Source organism: Salmo trutta, chromosome 37, assembly GCF_901001165.1.
Source record: "Salmo trutta chromosome 37, fSalTru1.1, whole genome shotgun sequence".
NCBI classification, from domain to species: domain Eukaryota; kingdom Metazoa; phylum Chordata; class Actinopteri; order Salmoniformes; family Salmonidae; genus Salmo; species Salmo trutta.
The window spans coordinates 24,831,670-24,850,895 of NC_042993.1; the positions used below are offsets into that span (position 1 = coordinate 24,831,670).

Genomic DNA, 19,226 nt, shown 5'->3' on the forward strand with positions numbered 1-19,226 from the left:
ATTCTGTCTGAAGTCTGGCTTTACTCTTACGTTCCATTGATTTGCAGGTCATGGATAATTGTTAGGTATCGAATAGTGAAGCCCTATTAGTCCACATGAAATGTAATTAGCCTATTAATTGATGTTAAAATATGTAAACTTTTTTCTTGCTGGAGAGGAGAGGCATTTTCGAAAAGGAGAATGTTGCACAACCTGACATGAAAAGAAGGCAGAGAACATTAAATAATGAACTGCGCATAAAGAAGATCATGGAGAGATGGGTGACATTTGGTGTACAAACTGGGAGCAGTTATCAGTTTTAGAAATCCTAATTGGAAAAAAATGATTGCATGGGTGATTGCGCATTTAATTTAAAGGTCCAATGCAGCCGTTTTTTTCATCAAAATATCAAATCATTTCTGGGTAACAATTAAGTTGCTTTTTAGTTTAAAAAAGTAGTATTTGGCTAGAACTGTCTGGGAGTGGTCTGAGTGGGGAGGGGAAACTGAAAAATAGCTGTTATTGGGAAAGGTTTGGGATGCTCTTTGCTATTGGTCTATTGGTGATGTCACCAGGCAAACCTAAACTCCTGCTCATGTAAACCTGCTGATTAGAAAGTCTGTGTAGATTTTATTTTCAACCAGCCACTATCAGGAAATAACACTGATCAAATTTCTTCACACTTCTACAGTGTTAGTTTCATCAGCTGTTGTACAATATGATACAAAACAAAGTAAAACTGAATTTTGACTGCACTGGGCCTTTAATAGGTACAGTGTGATTATAATTTATTCATACTGTTTCATCATGTTTACCACACAATTAGCTTTTTGTAAAACTACACTTTATTACTATCTTGCACTAAAAAGTTCACAGTCTCCAAAATATTGTTCTAGCTCCAAATTAGAATGCACACTCACATTGTGGTGAAAAGGAGATCAAGTCTTGAAATTATTCAGTGATTTTGTAATAGAATATGATCCTTTCGCAGGTTCTCCTGTGGGGCTTTGGCAGAAGTCCTGAGTCCCGACTCTGCCTTGAGGAAAAGGTGAATTAGGCATGCACGCCATCAACAGCTCTCTACACGTTGGCTAATGTTTAATTCATGTCATCTCAGTTCACAGCATAGTCCTACATTACTCTGGATTCCTGTGGATGGGAGGCATCGTGAAGTTATTCAACCCAACGTGAATTCGATCAGAGAAGCATTTCAGTAGAACCTCTGTTCGTGCAATATTCAGTCAGTTTTGTTAAACAAATACCAGTGAGGCAGAAGAAAATGACCACTAAGAAACATCAGAAATGTTTATTACTGTGTGAGTGGTATAGTGTGTATTAGAAATGATTGCTAGAGCGAAGGTAAGAAAATTACAGATAATTAAGTTCAGAGTATACTGTATATTAGCTGAGCAAATTTGATTCTCCTGCACACTTGATAATAATTCGATTACATCGCAATTTCTATGACATACAGTAGAAACCAATTGAGGCAAGTGTTCAACAGTGCAAATCAAAAGCATGAACTCGCCCCTTTTTCAATGCAAGACACACAGCATGGAATGTTCATAACAATCCGGCCAATTCTGAATCTGTCCTAGTATTCAAAGAATATTTTCTGCTTCCAAGAGCAGAGTGTTGAGTGGAGGCACGTTCGTAACGTATGCTTAATGTGCATTGGCCTTTTGCAATATCTCATATTCCTGCGTTGGGTTCGCAGTTCTTGAAACGTATTGGTGATCTTAGTTTGGTTTAACCAACGTCCGAACATGTATCTTCTTAGATCAAGTAACACACGCCATTTCTTTGTACATTTGTACACATTTATTTAGCATCGTTGAACTTTGCCTAACGGCGACCAGATAACATGTCCTTTTAAGGACGTTCCTGAGATGTGAGGCTGAGCCCACTTTGAGTAGGCGTGGCCTGCTGCTGTGGATCATAAGTGAGCATGCTCAGAACTCTGGTCGCTGTCGTGACTGTCCTCGTTGGCCAGGGAGTCTGTGGAGTGATGAAGAGCCGCTATGCTGGATGATTCGGACGGCAGCAATGTCCCCTTTTTCACGTTCACCAGTTCTTTTTCCCTCGCTACAGCCCCCTGTTGACCTCCTTTTACTCGTTTCCACTTCATTCTCCTGTTCTGGAACCACACCTTTACCTGTGGAACAACCACAAAAGACAAGTTGAGTTATTCTAAAAAGAACAGCAAAACGGTGGTGGGGTGGGGGGGAACATTTTGCATAGCTGGAGAATGTTACGAACACTGAGTAGAGTCCTATTAAAAGATTATAAAAAGACCTGGATATTGATCAAATGGTAAGCCTGACACTTGATACAGGCGCTCCTGTAAAGGTTTGGCAGCTATTTCTATACCGTAGCAGTGATTATGTGCTGATGTACTGTCACATTCCCTGGCATCAAGACACTGCTTCCTCTTTTCCCTGACTCGACAACTCCTCCAGTATTTACGTCTCCCAGAATGATGATTAGGCTGTTGCTTAAAAGGGTTTACGTAGAGAATCGGGTTCGAGTAGACGTGAAAGTCAACACTGACTGGGTTCTGGATGAGTCTCTCTTTCTCTCCTTGCGTTTGGATGGTTTATTTTGGGGGGTGTCATGCTGTGGGGCCTAGCTGGGTCACATGGGCAGGAAGTCACTTGATTTTACACACAATGTTTGTCTTAAACCTTCAGCGATACATGCCATGCTGACGATCACATCAGTGGTGGTGATGGATATATTTTCGGCCTATATGATAGCACGTCAAAAGGGCACGTGTGAGCTGTGGCACACCTGCACAAGCATGCCTTAAAAGCCTTTGCCACCTGAATACAGCCTATAGCTCAATGGGGATGGATGCATTTTGATGCTATATTGTTGTTATGTTACCTAATATACAGTACCAGTCAAAAGTTTGGACACACCTACTCATTCAAGGGTTTTTCTTTATTTTTACTATTGTCAAATTTGGCGAATAATACTGATGAGTTGGACTGCTGAGTGAAGGAAAAGCAGCCAACAAATGCTCAGCATATGTGGGAACTCCTTCAAGACTGTTTGAAAAGCATTCCAGGTGAAGCTGGTTGAGAGAATGCCAAGAGTGTGCAAAGCTGTCATCAAGGCAACGAGTGGCTACTTTGACAAATCTAAAATCTAAAATATGTTTAGATTTGTTTAACACGTTTTTGGTTACTACATGATTGCATATGTGTCATGTCATAGTTTTGATGTCTTCACTATTATTCTACAATTTAGAAAATAGTAAACATTAAAAAAAAACCTTGAATGAGAAGGTGTGTCCAAACTTTTGACTGGTACTGTACATATTTGTGATATATCACCTATCAAGGTATTTTTAGTTCAGCGACCAATTTCCCATTTGTCATTGTGTCAATGAGTCCAGTCCCATTGAGTTTCATAGTTATAAAATCCCTATCAGTTTGACGGGTAGAGTTCCAACCCCGGCCACCCAGATTTCCTACTGTCATTACTGTAAGTGGATCGTCCTTAAAATACATCTGCAAGCTTGCACTTTTCACTCCTGTTATTGATAGTGCAGTAAGGCAAGGCGCATGTCACCGAGTTTGTTGTCACATGGCTACTGTACAGTACATGTTATTTCTACTAATGCTATCATCAGTGTTATTTCTACTAATGCTATCATCAGTGTTATTTCTACTAATGCTATCAGCAGTGTTATTTCTACTAATGCTATCACCAGTGTTATTTCTACTAATGCTATCACCAGTGTAATTTCTACTAATGCTATCAGCAGTGTTATTTCTACTAATGCTATCAGCAGTGTTATTTCTACTAATGCTATCAGCAGTGTTATTTCTACTAATGCTATCAGCAGTGTTATTTCTACTAATGCTATCAGCAGTGTTATTTCTACTAATGCTATCACCAGTGTTATTTCTACTAATGCTATCACCAGTGTTATTTCTACTAATGCTATCAGCAGTGTTATTTCTACTAATGCTATCAGCAGTGTTATTTCTACTAATGCTATCATTAGTGTTATTTCTACTAATGCTATCATTAGTGTTATTTCTACTAATGCTATCAGCAGTGTTATTTCTACTAATGCTATCAGCAGTGTTATTTCTACTAATGCTATCAGCAGTGTTATTTCTACTAATGCTATCACCAGTGTTATTTCTACTAATGCTATCACCAGTGTTATTTCTACTAATGCTATCAGCAGTGTTATTTCTACTAATGCTATCAGCAGTGTTATTTCTACTAATGCTATCACCAGTGTTATTTCTACTAATGCTATCAGCAGTGTTATTTCTACTAATGCTATCACCAGTGTTATTTCTACTAATGCTATCATCGGTGGCCTAATTACTCAATTACTTATAATGTTATTAGCAGTGTTATTTCTACTAATGCTATCAGCAGTGTTATTTCTACTAATGCTATCACCAGTGTTATTTCTACTAATGCTATCACCAGTGTTATTTCTACTAATGCTATCAGCAGTGTTATTTCTACTAATGCTATCAGCAGTGTTATTTCTACTAATGCTATCACCAGTGTTATTTCTACTAATGCTATCAGCAGTGTTATTTCTACTAATGCTATCACCAGTGTTATTTCTACTAATGCTATCATCGGTGGCCTAATTACTCAATTACTTATAATGTTATTATTATGACTGGTTTGTATGGGTTGTTTTGCAGTCATATTTGTTACTAGATATGAGTTTCAATGTTACTGAAGGTAAGACACAGGCCTGTCCGAGTCATGTTATGCTTTAGGGATCATGTTGACTCTCTGGAATAAAAGGTAGGTTCATGTTCTCTAAGAGTTGGTTATGAATTTGAAATTGACATAAGAAAAATATTGGATGTTCTAAGCGCAATATAAGTACTCCAAAACTGTACATAATTACTAGGATGCTATGGGGTAATTACATAAATACTTAATGGAATAGCCCAATGGTATTCACTGTGGTAAGGGTAATGTAAAGTGTGGCCATTATTTAATGTTACATTAATGTTTAGATGGTAGGCATAATATTTTTATCTTAGTTTATGGTTATATTTGGGCATTTGAAATGACTTTTAGAAGTACTACATTGAAGCACTTTGTCGAAAACTTAAGGTTTAAGGTTTTGAGTCTCCGATGTTACGTAAGAAACGTATACGGTCAGGAACCAGTCTGTTCTATCCATTTAATCCCTACTGTATATAACAAACTACCTACAGCCAGATGTATGCCACATGTGACATATCACTTCTCTCTGACACCCCAGATAGGTGTTACAGAACACTGTACGATGTTTCCTCCCCCTCAATTTGTCTTCTATTATTTATTTCATGTGACTGTGTTTACAGTGGCCCCTCTGCCTACGCTCTGAGACTAATTTGTCCTAGCTGGGGGAAACAGGAAGTGACTTGCTAGACAGCACCTCCTGCTTTTTTGCCTGTCTCCATTACTTGACTGTAGGCTGACTGAAAGAATAGACCCAAATATCTGGAATATGATAGTCCCTCTTCACAGTCACAGCTGGAGCACAACAGCACACAAACCAGAAGTTCTAAAGTTAGGAAAACACTGTGGTTCCGAAAACCTCTGTATGGTCTGACTGAGGCAGTCTTTTCCCACCACCCGGCATTAATGCGTTATGCGGTCAATATGTTTGAACCCAAAAGGATAAGTGGGAGAATGAGGTTAGAGTGGTGACATTACATACTTGTCTCTCTGTGAGATCGAGGTTGACTGCTATCTCATAGCGCCTCAGCCTCGTCAGATAGTTGTGATGGGCGAACTCGGCCTCCAGCTCACGGATCTGCTCCTTGGTGAACGCCGTCCGCTCCTTCCTGGGTTTGCTGCTCACGTCTGACTTGTAATTCCCGTCTTGGGACTCTGAAATCAAACACGGCACTCATTTTTCTTTCCAGTCAGGGAGATTTATACTCAAAGAAAATAATGATAAAATGAGCACTATATGGCAGGTGCAAGCCAGAGACACAAATACAGGCAGACGAGGGAAGGAGTCAGGTATGGGAAACAATGGGAGCTGCCAATCACCTTTTATTGTTGTGGCATTGTTTATGCACACTGTAAGTGGCTGGGAGGACCCAGAAGCGTCTACACATGTGCCTGTTTCTGGCAGCTGTGCTCTCACACACACAGTGGGCTGGCTCCTACTCTTTCCAATATGGAGTTCATTTGTCTTACTGTTAATGGAATCGGCTGCTACCCTCGTAGTTTTAATATGGAACGAAACAGCTCTGCAGGATGTGTGAAATATATTTCCTCAGTTTATTTACCTCCATTTTATAAGCGTCTCCTCTTTATGACTAACAAGCTGCCAACTCACAACAATTTGCAAAGGAGTATTTTTCCAATCTCTCATTTAGATTTGGTGTTGTTTCATTTTGAACAATATTGTCAAACTTTTTAATTTACTGAGAATGGCTAGACTATGAGATGGACTATAGGGAGAGTAGAACCTATGTCAGTCTGGTTTTGACCTATTATTCTGATTATGACATCATACACATAAGGACAAACTGTTATGATTCCCCAGATGAACATGAAGCAATGCAGGTACCTTTTTTGCAACGATATGCAAATCTACCACCTGTTGATTAACTGGAGTGACGGGAGAAAATTGTTTTATTGAGACTTAAAGGATTTATTTGTACAACCAATGTGGATTAAAAACCTACTTGTCATTCCCATTTTGTTTCAACCTCAGGAGAAGATATTGTTAAATTTTTATTTTTTACTGTTTCTCAGAAGGAACATGTTTTGTTAATTTGGTTCCCAAACTTTCCTATTGTGACCAGACTTTGTGGTTAGGCCTTTTGGATATGCTTCAGTTGCACACTGCACTTCAAGGCAACAGGGATTGCATGCTAATTCATCTGCGGTTCTGTTCTGCAGTCTGTGTTAATCCCAACAGGCGGTCCCAAATCCAAACTGTAAATAGGCTGGGAGTTTACAGGCCAGGGCCAGGCCAGGCACACCACTTCGCCACGTCACAGGAGACACTCCGAGAAGTTCTTACTGAAAAAGTGTCTCTCAAAATATTTTCTCACAAGAAAAAATCTTTCTTTCTCTTACTCTTCTTACTCTTCTTTTTGTGTCGTAGAAAATATAGAAGAATGGAAAATTATACAACTTTTGTTTGCAAAAAGCCATTCATCATTGATATTGTGGGGAAAAGGAAAGGAAAATTCCAAGCACATGGGGATATGTCATAGTGCGTAACTGGCATTCATGACAGGAAAACACTGCAAATATATAATCCAATTATTCCCACATAAATCATAAGACTTTCCTTACAGTGTAGTAATGTAGCTGAAATTCTGTGCATCATTGTATGGTGAATAGAAAATGTCTCAACATGTCTATAATTTCACCAGTGTTGGCCAACTGTCGGTGTGCCAGAGAGCAGGCCTCATTCAAACATACCTCTTAGAGGAATTTACTCTCTAGTAAACACAGCCATTGTGTAAGAATAAAGAATAACATGGCCAGCTGCTGGAGACCAGCGCAAAGCCGATTTAAAAAGAGTCCCAAGGTTTTACGACACAGCCACTACACCACAGCAATTAGGTCCTTGCTGGAACTTTCATCTCTCCACACAAAAGGGAATAATGGGAGGAAAATACAGAGCCCAGACACTGGGTAGTTTTAGGGCTCCCAAATGGTCTGAAGCCAGATCAGGGAACCTTTAAAAAACAGTGTTGGTGTCCATGCCGACGTTTCTGACAGAGAGACTGCAAAATGAAATGATTACACTTTTCACTCCTTTCGGTGTGACGTTTTCAGTTCATTGGCCAATCATTTTGTAGATTTTCTTGAGGATTCTTCTCTACGGCAAACACAATTTCATTGTGACATACAATATTGTAATGCTAGATCTACCAAAATAACCTCAGCGTCAATAACGAAAATGGCAAAGCCATGCCTCAGTTAGTCCCTGAGCATCACTTGCTACAGCAGCACTCAAAAATACACTTCACTATAACAAAATAGGATTCAAGCAATTACTATTACTTCATGTTTAAAATCTATTAACACTTTCCAAATACGTTTTGGTTACACGTTACTTAAAGCATACATGTATACTGCATTATAATTCAGCTATAATACAGAGTAGGAGACTTGACATGAGCATGTATGATGACCCCCTACCAACGTCGTATAATTATATAATGATCCTGACTAAAAGAACAGCAATTTGAGTCAGTCAAAACGCTGAGTCAGTGACATGTAACATTATAAGCCTTATTGTAAGACATTATGTACATGTGCATAACATAATGCATAAAGCACAATACCTGCAGGCTAAAGGGTTCCCAAACGTTCAAATCTGCCAGGTTGACCCCTAGCTCCCTCAGAGCTCCAGTATACCCCGAGGGGCCAGCCCAGGTTACACCAAACGGCACGGCCATATTCCCTCCAGGTGGGACCCTTAAAATTAGCAGGTTTCACAGAAACCAGACACCCAAATACCAGCCGGACCACTGGTCACGTGACAGTGTATACCCTGCAGTCCACCTTTAGGAAAAAAAATCACACTAAATGATTTGTATTTCTTGACCAGGAGATTGTTTTGCATGGAAATCTGGTTTCAAGTGTTTTATTATTGTTTTCGTATCCAATGTAAAGTTTCACAGGCTGATTTTACTCAGGTTTCAATCCAGATGATGAAACCAAATCAGGGCTATCTCATCGAATTGGCAACACGGTGCTATTTGGACAGCTGATTGGATAAGCTAACTACGCTCAATAATCAGCATGATTGGTGTTAGCGTGTAGAGAATGTAAGGCCCACGTAATGAGGCTGCAATAACCATTGGAACTAGGGAATTGAAATGGAGCTTGGGAGCCAAGTGTTAGTTTCCAAATGATTTGACCAAGGAGAACAGGAAATAGAGGATGGAGTTTTAAATGTATGAATATATGAGAGGTTAGTTTGGTCAAAACAAGAGCAGTATTATAAATAGTAGTGACTGCCTTCGAAGTTGCGCTCTCTTAGCTTAGTGGCTTTCTGTCGTTTCTCTGGCAATTTCAGCGTGGCGCTGCTACTCGTACAATGATTTGCATAATATAAAAGAACATTTCCAACATCTGAACAATTCTATAAGTCAGGTGTGTTAATCATTTCTATGCATCTTTTAGATATTCCTCTACATCCAAATACCATGAGTCCTTATTTTGGTAACTACTTTAAAAAAAAAAATAGGATTGTTATAAGCCTCTGTAGAATTATAAAGAAACCTATTTTACATGCCGTCGGTCTCTACGCTGCCCATTCATTTCAAACAGAAAGAATACACATTTAATTGCACACTTAAGTAGTTAGTGTCCCTGTGATTTTGTGAAAATGTTTCATCATCTGTTTGAAGGAGTCATGTGCAAGAAGGGATGCATGACTAAAGTGGCCAACAGTATCCTGTGTGAGTCAAGCAAAACAGGACACTAACCACGTAGGGAAATATCAATCAAGTGTTCAAGTGGTGTGTACAGAAGCCCAGCCAGGTGACCCACACTGAGGGTGTTTAAACAGACAGAGGTCTAGGCCCAGTGCTGCAGGATGACGTTCCAGTGACCCGGTACAACGGCGGATACACTTTCCATGAAAAACTACTAATATGTTGACAACAAACTCTTTCCTTTAAAAAACATTAAACACTTACAAAGTGTTTAATATCGATTAGAAAGGTTGAATTGTAAAAAGTTGATATATTAAAGAGATATTGTTATATTCAGAGTAATAAAGGCACTGCTAGGCTATGTAATAATGTAGAAATGTATGTTCCAGTTAACTTAACATAATAAATGAGCATATTTGTATTGCTTATATTTTGTCGATATTTATACACTTGCTGTGTATAAAGTTCATGTTCCTTTTCACAAACGTAGAAAATCTCAATGATTATGAAAGTCACGCCTGTACAGTATCTACTTGAGGTAAGTAACTCGTTATTCCAAACCTTATCAATGCAATTAGACCATAATTGCACATGTGTTCTTGTAATGCTGGCGAAACCTTTTTTTACGTTGCATATTAATAACTGCTCAATAGTGACTAACAAAGTGACCTTCATTTTAAATGTTTAGTAGCGAAGCATGAAAACATTAGCAGTAAAAATGTGTAAGGTTGGTGTTATAGTTCATACATTTTTTAGGACCATTGATCAAACTGGTAGGAAATAGAGAGTATGTTTCTCTGGACGTTTGAAAGTTAAGTTTTTTTAAATAAAATGTTTTATTTAAAGACTATTAACATTGCAACAAATCTATTAAACTGTAAATCAAATGGTTTACATAATGCTACTGTAACTCAAATTGTTCAATTGAATATATTTATTGATTCAACTTTCCAGTCTCTTTTAGTCAGTGCAATTTATAAAAATGACTGCATCAACAATCATCCTGGAACTAAACGCACTCCACAGTAAGAAAAGCCTAAATCTTCTTGGGTGTTTAGTGTCATTCGAAGCACTGGTGTACTCTTTTACAATCCATGACATTAATATTTTACAGTGAGCCTCATTTTCTGCGCCCTAAAATGTGTCAAAATGAAACAGATGGGATTGAGACCAAAATATGCCAGAAGTCTAATGCCCAACACAGAGTTATCGTCTGGCCTTTGCTCTCCCCTTTAGTCAACATACTGTAATTGCCCCTGTTCATGTCAGCCAACATCTACAAACCTCTCTTCAGACAATATTATACCACATTTTCTGTCAGTGAAACAAACTTCCCTCAATCCATCTCCACGGAAAGCCTTAGAAGTCTGAGTGATTATGGCGTTCTTGAAACCACACCATTAAGGTACAGTTAAGTTATACCCATCTTGAATAAAAGCTCTGCAAGTGTATTAAATAATGTTCAGTATTTCAACTGTATGACAACTTATGAATAAGATAAAGATATGTAGCTTTAGTTTCCCACTTAAGTTGTTCAACATTTTACTCAACTCATTTTTACATGCAGCTCACAAAATAAGGAAGAAAAAAGACAAATAAAAATAAATGTCAACCCAAAAGTCGATCTTCCCTCTGGTCTTACCTGAGCTGTCACTTTTCCTCTTGCCATTTCTCTTCTCTGCCTCAGCAGGGGACAGTGTCTGTCTTCCAAAGTCTGCAGGCACACAGTTGGCCCCCGTGGGGGTGCTGCTGCTCAGGTTGGGGGTGCCTAGGTCTGGGGGTGCGAGGGCACTGTCCTGGGTCGAGTGAGAGTGGGGGTGGGGGTGGCAGAGGTTGTGGCGGGAGCTCGCATTGCCAGGAGAGGGCATCTGTGGAATGTGCCAGCCGGCCTGGTGCTGAGGCGGGTGATGCTGCTGTTGCTGTACCGGGTGATGCCCACGGTGATGGTGGTGATGCCCGCCGAACAGGCCCTCGTCACCGGGATAGCCGGAGATGATGCAGGCCGATGGGGAGGAGGTGGCGGTGGAAGAGGCCAGGTCAGGGTAGGAGACGTGGTCCGTGCGTCCGTGGAGAGTCAGTGGAGACTGGGTGAAGGCAGGGTGCAGTGCCTGCACAGTGGCATGGGGGCTGCGGAGGCAGCCAAAGAGCGTGTGATCCATCGCATCCAAACACACAGCCCTCCAGAAAGATAAGGAGGGGGACAAAAAAGGAAAGGTAACAAAAAAGTAAGCCAACTAAGTAAAAAAAAAAAAAAAAGTGGTCAAACAAAACACAGAATATCCAAAATCCACAACTTGTGCTCTTTCCTTAGCTCACCCCAAATGTGTCTCCTTGATAAGAGTTCGATAAAAAAGTTGTGTGTATGTCCGTGTGTGTGTTGAAAGGGGGCTCCAGTAATAATCCTGGGCATGCGGACAGTTGCCAGGCTGCACAGGATAAACAGTGAACCCTAGATAAGCTGCCGGAGAGATTCTCAGATGACAGGAGAGAGAGGAGACTGGAGACCTGTGGAGTGGAGGGAAAGGTGGTTCCAAAGAGCCTGCAGTACGAGGGGAGCCGGCAGAGGGAACGTTATAAATAGGCTGTAACGTGAGAGGGAGGCTGGGTCACAGACTGCGTACTACTGACCACATGCATATGATCGCCCTCCAAAAAGCACGGCACAATAAATCAGCACTATTAAAATGGCTGGTGTCTCAGGAAAGAAGGCCATTTATTTTTCGACTTTCGCTATCTGACTCCTGGTGGCCCCTTTCCTTCTTAGAAAATCGTCCATAATGTTTAAGATGATGATGGTGTTATGTGATAGGGTTGGACCATTTCATACTTACCATAAGAGATGGGATGTAAAAATGTGAACAGACATGAGATAGGGGGTGGGTGTCAAGGGATAGCTCGTTATGTATTGTATTACCTTTGTTGATATCGTTGTGAGGTTAGTTATGTTGAAGCACGTGTTGCTTTGTTTCCTTTCCAAAGGCATCTCAAAATAGTATACCTCTGTATGCATAGTTGGTATACACCAAAAAACGTTTTACCACAGAATATATATATATTCTGTATGTGTTATTTCATAGTTTATTTTCTCAAATATAAAATATATTTTGATTTGTTTAACCAAAAAACTGTTAAACAAATCAAAATATATTTTATATTTGAGAAAAAAAACTATGAAATAACACATATGGAATCAAGTATTAACCAAAAAACTGTTAAACAAATCAAAATATACTTCATATTTGAGATTCTTCAAAGTAGCCAACCTTTGCTGTGATGACAGCTTTGCACACTCTTGGCATTTTCTCAACCAGCTTCATGAGGAAGTCACCTGGAATGCATTTCAATTAACAGGTGTGCCTTGTTGAAAGTAATTTTTGGAGCCAATCAGTTGTGTTGTGACAAGGTAGGGGTGGTATACAGAATATAGCCCTATTTGGTAAAAGACCAAGTCCATATTATGGCAAGAACAGCTCAAATAAGCAAAGAGAAACGACAGTCCATCATTACTTTAAGACATGAAGGTCATTCAATCTAAAACATTTCAAGAACTTTGAAAGTTTTTTCAAGTGCAGTCTCAAAAACCATCAAGCGCTATGATAAAACTGGCTCTCATGAGCACCACCCCAGGGAAGGAAGACACAGAGTTACCTCTGAGGCAAAGGATAAGTTCATTAGAATTACCAGCCTCAGAAATTGCAGATCAAATAAATGCTTCACAGAGTTCAGGTAACAGACACATCTCAACATCAACTGTTCAGAGGATACTACATGATTCAGGCCTTCATGGTCTAATTGCTCCAAAGAAACCACTACTAAAGGACACCAATAATAAGAAGAGACCTGCTTGGGCGAAGAAACACGAGCAATGGACATTAGACCGATGGAAATCTGTCCTTTGGTCTGATGAGTAGATGAACGGATGATCTCCGCATGTGTGTTTCGCACTGTGAAGCATGGAGGAGGAGGTGTGATGGTGCTTTCCCTCGTGACACTGTCGGTGATTTATTTAGAATTCAAGGCACACTTAACCAGCATGGCTACCACAGCATTCTGCAGCGATACGCCATCCCATCTGGTTTGCACTTAGTGGGAGTCTCATTTGTTTTTCAACAGGACAATGACCCAAAACACACCTCCATGCTGTGTACGAGCCATTTGACCAAGAAGGAGAGTGATGAGTGCAAGCATCAAATGACCTGGCCTTCACAATCACCCGACCTCAACCCAATTGAGATGGTTTGGGATGACTTGGACCGTAGAGTAAAAGCAGCCAACAAGTGCTCAGCATATGTGCAAACTCTTTCAAGACAGTTGGAAAAGTATTCCAGGTAACTATCTCATGAAGCTGGTTGAGAGAATGCAAAGCTGTCATCAAGGCAAAGGGTGACTACTTGGAAGAATCTCAAATATAAAATATATTTTGATTTGTTTAACACTTTTTTGGTGTTATGTGTTATTTCCTAGTTTTGATGCTCTACAATGTTGAAAATAGTAAAAATAAAAGAAAAACCCTTGAATGAGTAGGTGTGTCCAAACTTTTGACTGGTACTCTCTCTCTCTCTCTCTCTATATATATATATATAAACATTAGCTTTTCTATAATAGCTAAATATAAAGATCCTATATTATCTTTACAGAGGCGATGATGATACTACTATATACTATAGAGTATAATATGACTAGTAGGAGTTTATAAAGCATGAAAATACCTAGAGGAGAAGGTATTTCTCTTATCTTATGTCCTATTCGGGTGAGAAAGAAGTATTAAAGGTATTAAGTTTGTCATAATCAGATATATACGTAACTTGTTTAGCTCTACAATAGTTGGTTGCATCTAACATATATCTAACAGATTAAATTGCATTGGATGAAAGCTGAATCCAATCATTGATTATTAAATTTAGTAGCAGGAAGGGGTGATAAAACACAAATAAGCCTACAATCAGATTTAAGTCTAATTTTGATATTGTAAACAAATTGATGTACAACTTTAGAATTTTTGTGTGCAATTTCTTTTCACAAATAATGATTTGCCTACACACAAAACACTATACAGTTATATTCCAAATTCAGATCAATAAATTCAAATCTCACCGCAAGAATCAGAAATGATAAGTGGCTCATGAATTTACAAATTACAAATTAACAGACCAAATGGCATTAGACTATTAAATTAGCAAAATAAAACAATCCAACCTTTTTTTCGAACAATCAAGATATTCCAACAGCTGCATGTGTTCACCTGATGTACGGCTAAATGCTTATTGCTTAGGCCTCATGGTCAGTACTACACACACCAGGGCTTCAGAGACTACGCTACTACAGCAGGCTGTGCCACATGTACGCAGGCCTGCCTGAGCAAGAAATTAATGACACTTTGAGAGAAAATGACTTTAGCAGATAGGAGGCAGGCTGTAACTTGGACGCTATCGCTCTCCCCATTCCTACCGTGCCTTTCGGAGGGAGCAGCACTGTGTCTACAAACTCCTTAGGTGAGCTTGAACCTTCTACTGTTTACCTTTCAAATGAAGGCTAATAGCAGTGTATGAAAGCTAGATGTTTATTCATCTCTTCTTCTGGTGTTAATACACGTGGTTTCACTCTCTGGACATTCTGTTCGCAGCATTAGTACCCTGTGGCGAGAGTGTCTCAGTGAATCCTACTCTTGTTGCCCCTCGTGTGGTGTGTTGCACGAGCCACCGCGATATGAGTCAAAACCCCCCACAGGTGGGGGTGGTGGAGGGGTGATGGGTAATCCACAGGTTTTCTGCTGTGACTAGGAGCCCCAGGTCAGCGATGTTACAGATTAAGCCGGGAAAATGGCACCAATTTGGAGCGTGTTTAGTGAGGCTTTAGCCGTGACAGGGCAGATAGCGCAAGGCCAGGATGGCACAGTGCTGTAGACATTAGGTAGAGACCTGCTGCTACTCATCCAACCTGTCCCTGTCAGTCAGTCAGAGAGGCCCAATACGTCCAAACAATGTGGTTATAGACAGAGGATGATGTGTAACAAAATAAAACACTATGAAATTATAGTATAGTGCTTTCAGTCTGTGTGTGTTTATTGTGTAGTTATTGGTGTTGTATGTATTGGCTGGTGCAATCAAATTTCCCCCGTTGGGGATTAATGGTCGGTGAAATGAAATTAAGATCTTGGTCTGACTGTAGATCTGATGGGTTCCCAAAGTCTAATCCGTAGAAGAAGTGTTAAAAAAAAAGCTTTTGTCAAATCCTTCTGCAGTTTTTTTGGTGTCAGTTTTGTCTTACATACAAATTGATGTGGCAATTTAGTGTTTGGGTATAACTGACCATACTAACTGAATATTTCAAGTTAAATGTATTTGACTGAAGAAGAATTATGCGTTTGTGCTTAACATTAGATGAAAAATCGAATGTGTAACGGAGGCCTGGCTATCACCATGAGCTCTTTCTTTTTACTTGATTACCTGCCTCTTACTTGGCTGAATTTTAATGTTGTGCTTTAGTCAGAAAGCCTTGAGGTATATCTCCACAGAAATATAATATACTATGCCCTTTAAGAAGTGTCCGTGATCGTTGTCATAAGGGCCTGAGTTTTTCTGAAAGACAACGAGTTTTTGATAATACAGCATAAAGACTTTCAGTCAGGATGCATAAATATACACATATGTAATCTGGTTTAAACCTTGGAATATGAAGCATTAAGCACAAGCAGGCTCACACTTGAATGTTTGTTAATACAACAAAGAGTAATCCAATACATCCCAAATGGATACGTGAATATAAATATAGGGAGAGAAATATAAAGGGCGTATTCTGATAGTTGCTTTCTCATTCGTGGCAAGTCGGATATGTTTCAACGTGAAAAACATTTATTATGATTTCTCAAACCTGATTTGTCATGTCATCCATATTTAAGAACTGATTATGAGGGACTACAATTTATACACAACCATAATTATTATATGGATATAATTATGATGTTTCTTTAATGTCCATAGGCGAATTGAATATTAATGAGGTTGTTAATGACATAATTTATTAAATTATTCGACAGCAATAAAATACAATATTTAGTGTGTAAAATTTATTGAATCCAACTTAATATAATTGTTATCTAAATGATACATCTTGTTTTTCACATGGTCTCTACTGTAGTGTTTAAACACCAAGCTTTTTAAAATCCTACTTCACAAAACAACTGCTAGTAAAATATTTACTTGAATATAATTTAGCTACACTATACATATGTTTTATATAGAATTTTTCTAAACTCCAAAGACAAGATAATTTAAGATACAAATGAAATGCATTCATTTCTTGACTGTGAAAAAAAGTCCTATATATTCCTCACAATAAAGTTTGGCATTTAAAGGCTTGTCCTGTTGAAAGTATTGTGTGGGGACAGTCCAGGTGACTGTGGCAGGGAAAAGTTAATCGCTGCTTGTTTTACTTTGAATTTCAGCTTTAGATTTATGACCATTGTCAGTAAAATGCTTGCGGATGTGAAAACGATGTACTTAATATATGGTGCTGTGAGGCACTAACCGTTGTCTCTTTACGCTCAGCATTTTTGTGTATATCTTTAAAATTAAAAGAGGTATCAGTTAATTCAAACCAAGTACTTATCCAAAACCTATCTTGTCATCTATGCCTTATAAATATAGAGTTAGACTTTTTTACATTATTACCTTATTTATGAACTTATTTATGCAGTATTTTTAAGCTTCTGTTATTTTTAAGCATACACTGAGTGTACAAAACATTAGGAACACTTTCCTTTTGCCCTCAGAACAGCCTCAATTCATCGGGGCTTGGACTCTACAAGGTGTCGAAAGCGTTCCATAGGAATTCTGGCCCATGTTGACTCCAATGCTTCACACAGTTGTGTAAAGTTGTCTGGATGTCCTTTGGGTGGTGGATCATTCTTGACAAACACGGGAAACTGTTGAGCGTTAAAAACCCAGCAGTGTTGCAGTTCTTGACACACTCAAACCGGTTGGCCTGGCACCGACTACCATACCCCGTTCAAAGGCACTTAAATATTTTGTCTTGCCCATTCACCCTCTGAATGACACACATACATACACAATCCATGTCTCAAGTGTCTCAAGGCTTAAAAATCCTTCTTTAACCTGTTTCCTCCCCTTCATCTACACTGATTGAATTGGATTTAACAAGTGACGTCAATAAGGAATCATAGCTTTCACCTGGATTCACCTGGTATGTCATGGAAAGAGCAGGTGTTCCTAATGTTTTGTACACTCAGTGTACATCGTCATGTTGAGTAGGATTGCAATGGTCTTGTTTCATTTTGTGGGATGTTGGTTGCATTTGAATATGCTATATATTTTCTCTTTTGAGTAAGTACTGTGCAATAAAGCTAATGTTTATTACTGAATGACCTTGCATAGTTAAGGTAATATCTATCATACTGTAAATATGAACTGCCAAATATACTGAATGAAGGTCGCTCTGAATAAAATGTCATGAAATGTAACATAGCTTTGTTTTATTACTTTTGATTGCATTGTGTAAATACATTTGATCTCATATCTTGTTAGGATATGATGACTATGAAGACTATGAAGACTATGAAGACTATGAAGACTATGAAGACTATGATGACTATGATGACTATGATGACTATGATGACTATGATGACTGATTTTTTTATACCTGCCACCAAGATAATAATCGCTTAATAAATCCAACAAATCTTCTAATGTTTTTATACAAATTCATTGTAGCTTACCTCTCTATCTGCTAGAGATCCTGGTTTTAGTTTAATTCATATCATTTTTCAGAAGCTATAATTAACATTTAAAATGCATGGAAATCAAAATTCAGCTAACAAATTCTGATTCATGCCTATATCCCTGTACTACAGAGAAATGAAGGCGGTAATAGTGAGGTGGCCATTGTCTATCGATTGAACAATTATAGACAGCATGGGTGACATCACCACCTACGATGCTGCTTGGAGCTGTGGATAACATGAGGGTCCTGCTAGGTTCTCAGAACAGGGCGACAGAGCCTGGCTGGCTGCACGGCTGCAGACTCGTGTGGTACTGAGCAGGGCCTAGCATCTGGCAGACCACACCTCAAACACCTCAGGGTCACCCACTAAAACTCCATTTAGATCTGGACCTGGTACAACCTAGTATCTTACCTCATTTGCACACACTGTACATAGACTTTTTCTACTGTATTATTGACTGTATGTTTGTTTCTTCCATGTGTAACTCTGTGTTGTTGTATGTGTTGAACTGCTTTGCTTTATCTTGGCCAGGTTGCAGTTCTAAATGAGAACTTGTTCTCAACTAGCCTACCTGGTTAAATAAAGGTGAAATAAATAAATTTAAAAAACACCCAAAGTCCCAGGTTGGCGGGTACCATACGCATTACTAAAGCGCTAAACCTCTTTCCTCCTAGCTACATTTGTAAATGCCCTCCACCATGTTGCCCCCCCACACTTAGTGAGCCCTGGAAGGTTTCATACTTCAGATGTGAATGGGTGCCAGAAGGCATTGAGTTGGTCCAGACTCCAATCTGTGAATGATGCCTTCAGTGCCATTACGCCTTAGTGTTTTTGCGATTGTCTCACCCTTGGCTTGTTTCACAATTTGTTACTGACCCCCACAAATCTCATTCACTCCAGCAGCTTGGAAACAGCGTTGGGCCATTTCCATCACTTCAGCATCCCTCTGATCGTCCAGTACAACATGCTGTTCCAATAAAACAAATAATTCAGAAGAGTGAAGTCAACGTTTCATGATTTAACGGCTTCCTTCTCTCTTTAGGTTCCTGGGGTTTCTGGCATATTCCCAGAGCGCTAGATTCTCCCGCTAGTCACTGACTCAAAGC

General features: G+C 39.2%; 1 protein-coding gene and 1 long non-coding RNA gene across 2 annotated transcripts; one reads left to right on the forward strand and one right to left on the reverse strand.

Annotated features, from left to right (window-relative positions):
- Window positions 1–723: 723 nt before the first annotated feature.
- On the reverse strand, window positions 724–12,358 carry LOC115177007 (homeobox protein MOX-2). The gene is made up of 3 exons (XM_029737450.1): window positions 11,023–12,358; window positions 5,681–5,853; window positions 724–2,134 (listed from the first exon to the last, which is right to left on the reverse strand). Exons 1-3 carry the CDS (start codon window positions 11,537–11,539, stop codon window positions 1,916–1,918), a joined length of 909 nt encoding a protein of 302 aa, XP_029593310.1. The 5' UTR covers window positions 11,540–12,358; the 3' UTR covers window positions 724–1,915.
- Window positions 12,359–14,580: 2,222 nt separating this feature from the next.
- LOC115177009 (uncharacterized) lies at window positions 14,581–19,117 on the forward strand. Its single transcript, XR_003872317.1, has 2 exons — window positions 14,581–14,872; window positions 19,024–19,117. It is a non-coding gene; the product is annotated as an uncharacterized LOC115177009 (long non-coding RNA).
- Window positions 19,118–19,226: the final 109 nt, after the last annotated feature.